Source organism: Pistacia vera, unplaced genomic scaffold, assembly GCF_008641045.1.
Source record: "Pistacia vera cultivar Batoury unplaced genomic scaffold, PisVer_v2 Contig639, whole genome shotgun sequence".
NCBI classification, from domain to species: Eukaryota; Viridiplantae; Streptophyta; class Magnoliopsida; order Sapindales; family Anacardiaceae; genus Pistacia; species Pistacia vera.
The window spans coordinates 497,295-503,025 of NW_022196489.1; the positions used below are offsets into that span (position 1 = coordinate 497,295).

The following is a 5,731-nucleotide window of genomic DNA, read 5'->3' on the forward strand; positions in this document are numbered from 1 at the left end:
ACGCCAAATTTGGTGTAACACTGTTCATCCACACCAATTTGGTGTGGCATTATTCATCTACTATAAAATATATTTTATTTTCTTATTTTTGTTATTTGTAGTTATGTTAATTTGATTATTATTTATATTAATATTTATAATAATAAATTCATAATAATTATATAATTAAAAAAATGATGAAAAATTAAAAATAAAACTTTATTCAATGCAAATATTAAACTACAATAACTCAAAATAAAAATTAATACTAATTTAAAAACACTAAAATTAAAAGAAAACACAACATAAACTAAAATAACAATTTAGTATTCCGGTAGATTAGTTCCAGATCCTCTAAGATTATCAAAATATTAGAAAGAACTAGAGCTATTTTGAGATTCTTGACCTTGTTGTTGAACTCTTTTTTGCATAATTCTTTATTGTTTATTTTGAGATTCTTGACCTTGTTGTTAAGCTCTTTTTTGCATAATTCTTTATTGTTCATTTTGAAAGAAACTCACGTAGGCTTGGATTGGTTATGGAATTCAAATCCTCAAATAAAATTTTGTTATCTTCTCGATATTCTGCCAAAGCCAAGTTTGTCTTTTTTTTTTTTTTTTTTTTTTGTGTCATTTTTAATTGATGTAATTTTTTTAAATTAAATTAATATTTATTTGATTAATAAATGCTTAATTTTATTAAATTAGATGATTTCAAAGTAATTATTTAATAAAAATATCATTCACAATATTTAATTAATATATATATAATAATTAGTGAAATAAATTAATTGTTGATTATTAATAAAAATAAAAAGAAAAAAAAATTTTTAAGGAATATTTTTTTAGTGTAATATTTGATATAATAAATTAGAGATGTTTTAGTAAAATACACTAAAAATCATACTAATTTAATATAAAACTTATACCAATTTGATATTTGGTTGGAGATAGTGTAATAGAACTACCCTTGAAGCCAGGCGGCATGTCCCTTCTCATCCTTTTTTTTTTTTCATGTAATTTGTGAAGAAGTTTCCATGTTTGGTTGGCTCGTTCAACTGTGGGAACGTAGATGATAAAATTGACCACCGCCAAAAGTTCTCTTCTTATTGTGACACTTGTCTAGTTGTGTTTACCTTAAACAAGCTTGGTTTAGATTTGTTGCTCGATGCCCTGGCCCATGAATCATTGTAAAGTTTTTAGTTACTTGATCGATGTGGGAGTTCAAGAGTTAAAGTAAAAGATGAAATATGAGATTACGGTTTTATAAAAGCATTTTCAAGCTCAGGATGGTTGGGTTATTTTTGTAGTTTTATTAAAAGTCTTAAGAACACTAATTGTGGTATTGAAAAAATTATTTTGCAATATGATTTTTTTTTTTTAAAAAAAAAAAGAAAGGAACTATAATAATAATTATTTGTCATTCGACTAAGCTCTTCTAAGGTCACCTTTTTTTTTTTTTTTAATGATCAATGATGTTCGGACTAGCTTGCATGTACCTTAACTAATCCTTTGAGACCCTAAAATTATCGATCAGATCAGAATTCTAATAACCACCTCTATTAACAGCCATGATGACTCAAACTCGGGAGATCGTGGTAGATTATTTTCTTGTTCTTTTACCATTAAGAGAACTCGAACTTGGGAGACCGAAGTCCATCATACTGTTCATTAGAAATGCGTCATAGTGCAGTCTAATTAAGAGTGATGATTAATACATTAAATTCAATTTAGTTGGAAAAGGCCAAAAGGGTTTTGAACTTTGATATCTTTATAGAGTAAAGGACTTTTTTCCCACCCAGGGTTTGCCTTAATGACTTCTCACCCCAAAAGCTTCAAAATATCACTTTTCCACCCAAAGTTAATATTCTGTTACTACCAAAGCTTATTCTCGCCGATTGCGGTGGCAAAAATTTTCTTTGTCACCACCGTTTGAACCCCCGGTCTCCTTTCTACAAAATCTCTCTTACTTCAGCACCTGATTTCTTGCTAATTATCGGTCATCCTGAAGTTAGTATTTCCTGTTCTTAGCTGATTTTCGGCTAATTCCGATAGTGAATAATCAATCGGTCACCACCATTCAACCCACTAGTTTCTACTCTACAAAACCTCTTTTACCCTGGCTCTTGATAACTCGTCGAACGCCGACTGAAAAAGTGAAGTATATTTTAGATATTAATGTAATATAAACTTTGAGTGAGAAAATAGTATTTTGAAACTTTTTAGGTGGGAAAGTGTCATTAAGGCAAACCTTGGGTGAGAAAAAGTTGTTTACTCCATCTTTATATTATAAACAAAGAAGTTTTAGTTTCCTCATATGAAACGGGAGAATGAAAAGATTAATAAATAAGCAAAGAATAAATATACTATATTTTAATGATAAAGATGGACCAAACCCTTCTTCTCTTAATTATTATAACGAAAAATGAAGGCTCAGCAACGTACTTTTCCAACCAGAAAATTAGTATTAATTCATTCACTTCACTGTAAGTTTAATTTTTTATACAAAAGTTGTCTTTTTCAAGATGGTAGGATCTGCATTGAGTCGAGAGTTCAACAAAGTAACTAAATATAGCATTGGATTAAGTTAATGATTATACTTATTATAAAATGATCTTTTGGCACATGGATGCTTTTTCTATTTCTATATAGATTTTCATCCGAAGATGATGACCAATACGATGTGACTGCTGGTTGAATAACAGAAGAAGGGAGATGCATGATGTTAACTCTAGAGTTTGGTAGGTTTACTCGTTTCATTGAGTAATTTGATTCTTAAGATTACAGATTACCTATCACTTTATAACTTCATTTTATTGAGTTCTTTGATTCTTGGGATTACCTATTGATAAAATTTGAGGTAAGTTTGACTTCTCACCTAATAAGGTATTGTTGAAAGGGAGGATTACCCTTTGTTATATACTAATAGATTTGAGCGTATCTAATCCTATTACTTTATGACTTATTTATCTGATCTTTTAGGTTTGTAGAATACATTGTAACTTATTTGATCCTTTAAGCTTATATAAAGTGTTCAATGAATCCTAAAGATTAGTTAAGATGTGAACAGATTGACCCGCACACTTAAAAAAAAAAAAAAAATCAATATGTTACGCAGTTCATTGTATTCAAGGTCATGCATAAATAATACATTGCTTTTTTGTTTTATCTTCTTCCAACAATAATTTGTACGACCAACAAATGTTCTCATGTTATTGGTAAGGGTAGTTGGTTTCGTGCACGAAAATTTCATGCCGTGTCATGGCTTATGGGCCATGTGGGCCGTGTTGTGAACTTAAGATTTGGCATGTAGGCTGGCATGATACTGTTTACGAATTTTAAGAAAATAAAAAAAAAAATTAATTTTTTGAGAAAAGCCCATGCGGCGCAGCCCATGGGGTCATGCTATGGGTTTTGAGTTTTGATGGCATAGCACGACACAACACGATAAGGCTCATAACACGGGTGGACCGTGAAAATTTTAACTCGACATAGCACGGTCCACTGCCACCTTTAGTCTAGTCCTTCAATAACTTTAATTATTAAAAGTACCAGTACTCTCCCTCTTCAGTACTATCTTCTATTTTTTCTATAGTAATTCATCTATTTATTGTGTATTTATATATATACACATTTTGTATGTATATCTAGTATTCATGTTTAAATACATTTAATTTACTCAGATCAGGAGGTCGTAATTATCTACGCCAAGGTACTATAAAAGATGCAGCTGGGCGTTCACAAATTATCACAACCAGTTTAGCTTTCTCCTCAAGTCCTGCTCTCTGTCTCCGGTTGTCATTCAAAAGAGTGATGTGATCCATCCCTCCCTTCCCAACTCATCTTCTGCTTCATCTCCTCTCCCAAACTTCCATTTTCAGTCTGCGCTTTCCTTTTTACAACCCAAGACCGTGGAACACTGTTGTATGGCAAAAATGTTGTGCCTCTTAATAATTGCGACGATTATGCTTATTGTTACAGAGCTCCTAATAATCAAATGTCTCATGGAGGTATATTTGTAACTCTTGGAAACCTTTCATATTCCCCACCTAACCCAAATTTCATTCTTTCGGACTTCTTTGGCCCTGATCTTTTTGGCGTTCCATTGTCACCCTTAGTAACTTCGTGGACCATGAAGCCTGCAGGGACTGATGGTAAGCTTTGCCAAATATTCCCCCGTGCTTTAGCTCCGAAGCCTCCTCCTCTCACAGTTGCGCCTCCGTTACTCGTTTGGGACGACCATAACAAAGATGAGGATTCTTCTGCTCCAACTCCACGGAGGCGCAGGCGGTTCGATGGAACCGCTGCTGAGACCCGTCTTCAACGAATGATCAGGAACCGGGCAGCTTCCGAAAGGACAAGGATCCGAAGGAAGGTTAGTATTCTTCTTCAACTGACCTCTACTCAAATAATTAATTTCTTTCACGTATTTTTTCAGCAAGTTAAAATTTTTTTTTCTTCTTTTGGTTTCTGTTCCAACAGGCCTACGATAGCCAACTCATGGCTGAAATTACATTTCTCAGAGAGGAGAACAAGAAATTGAAGCAAAAGGAGAAGGAGGTAAAATTCATGTAGCAATTTTTTTTTTTTTTTTTTTAATTATGAAAATATGCACAGTTGCACTACTATATTTTACTCATATTTTTTATATAATATGTTAATTTTTTAAATGGAATGCAGCTTCTCGAGGCTTCAGAGGCAGCCCGTCCTTTGTACCAGAAGATCAGGCGGTCTTTCAGCGCTCCTTTTTAAGGAGTATGACCATGGGTCATTGCCTCATTGGTTGACTAGTGTGTCTGACTCTGTTACTTTTCTTTTATGTTAATGTTATGAGGTTGTTTTCTTGAGTTTCTAATGTTTTTGAGTAAGAGGTTCAGTAGAAATCTTAGCTGTTTAGCTTTTCGTTTACCTCAAAGAAAAGAGAAGAGGAAGAGAAAGTGTTTTGGGGGTTAAATGCTTTTGTAAATGAGTTTATGCCTCTGTCTAGGAGCAGCAGTTCATTTCACTTTTATTATGTACATGGAAATCAAGAACAGTGATGTTCATCTTTGTAATATATTTATTACTTTGAATTAATATTATGTATTTTATCTTGTATAAATATGTGTGGCTTATTTTAATTTCCTGTTCTTTTCTCTGACTTGATTACAAAATGGAAAGAGTTCAGATCTGCTTAAAAACTTGTTTGACAGTAATATTAGTTTATTTGTGTTATGTTCATAATAAAGTAAAAGATTGATTGGCTTGTTGAATTTAATTTACCGAAAACTTTTTTAAAGTAATGTCTCATCACTATTTTTGGCCAGATCACCATAAAATTGGAGTTTACAGAATCATCGTTACCATAAAAATAAACCCAACATAAAATACCTTGAAACATATTGTAATCACTTTGCAATCATGGAGCCGTAACCTTAATGTTTATGAAATGACATGATTTCCTGTGAAGGATTTTTCTGAAATTGAAACATTCTTTCCAAAACACAAGTTAATTATAATCGCATTTTTATATTATTATTTTTTCTTTGATGGTCGAGGTGTTTAAGTCAATTTGTGCATACCATAACTAATCTCCCAAGACCTTGAAGTTAACGATTGGATAAACCATCTCGTGGTCACACTTTTAACAACCAATAATAATCAAACTTAAGACCTCTTGAATAATACACCTTAGAGTCTATAATTCACTTATCTTGAGTAAAACATAACAACGTCATATAGTTCAATAACTCTTTATTGGGGTTTAGTCTAAA

The 5,731-nt window shown here is 32.1% G+C and overlaps 1 protein-coding gene across 1 annotated transcript; it reads left to right on the forward strand.

Annotated features, from left to right (window-relative positions):
* Window positions 1–3,747: 3,747 nt before the first annotated feature.
* Window positions 3,748–4,998, forward strand: LOC116111455 (ABSCISIC ACID-INSENSITIVE 5-like protein 2). Its single transcript, XM_031397626.1, has 3 exons — window positions 3,748–4,353; window positions 4,461–4,538; window positions 4,659–4,998. Exons 1-3 carry the CDS (start codon window positions 3,976–3,978, stop codon window positions 4,728–4,730), a joined length of 528 nt encoding a protein of 175 aa, XP_031253486.1. The 5' UTR covers window positions 3,748–3,975; the 3' UTR covers window positions 4,731–4,998.
* Window positions 4,999–5,731: the final 733 nt, after the last annotated feature.

Bases quoted from the DNA above. Each gene is read 5' to 3' on its own strand.
- LOC116111455 (XM_031397626.1), top strand. From the start codon at position 3,976: ATGTCTCATGGAGGTATATTTGTAACTCTTGGAAACCTTTCATATTCC. The intron at 4,354-4,460 runs GTTAGTATTCTT...CTGTTCCAACAG, and splicing joins GGACAAGGATCCGAAGGAAG to GCCTACGATAGCCAACTCAT. The intron at 4,539-4,658 runs GTAAAATTCATG...AATGGAATGCAG, and splicing joins TGAAGCAAAAGGAGAAGGAG to CTTCTCGAGGCTTCAGAGGC.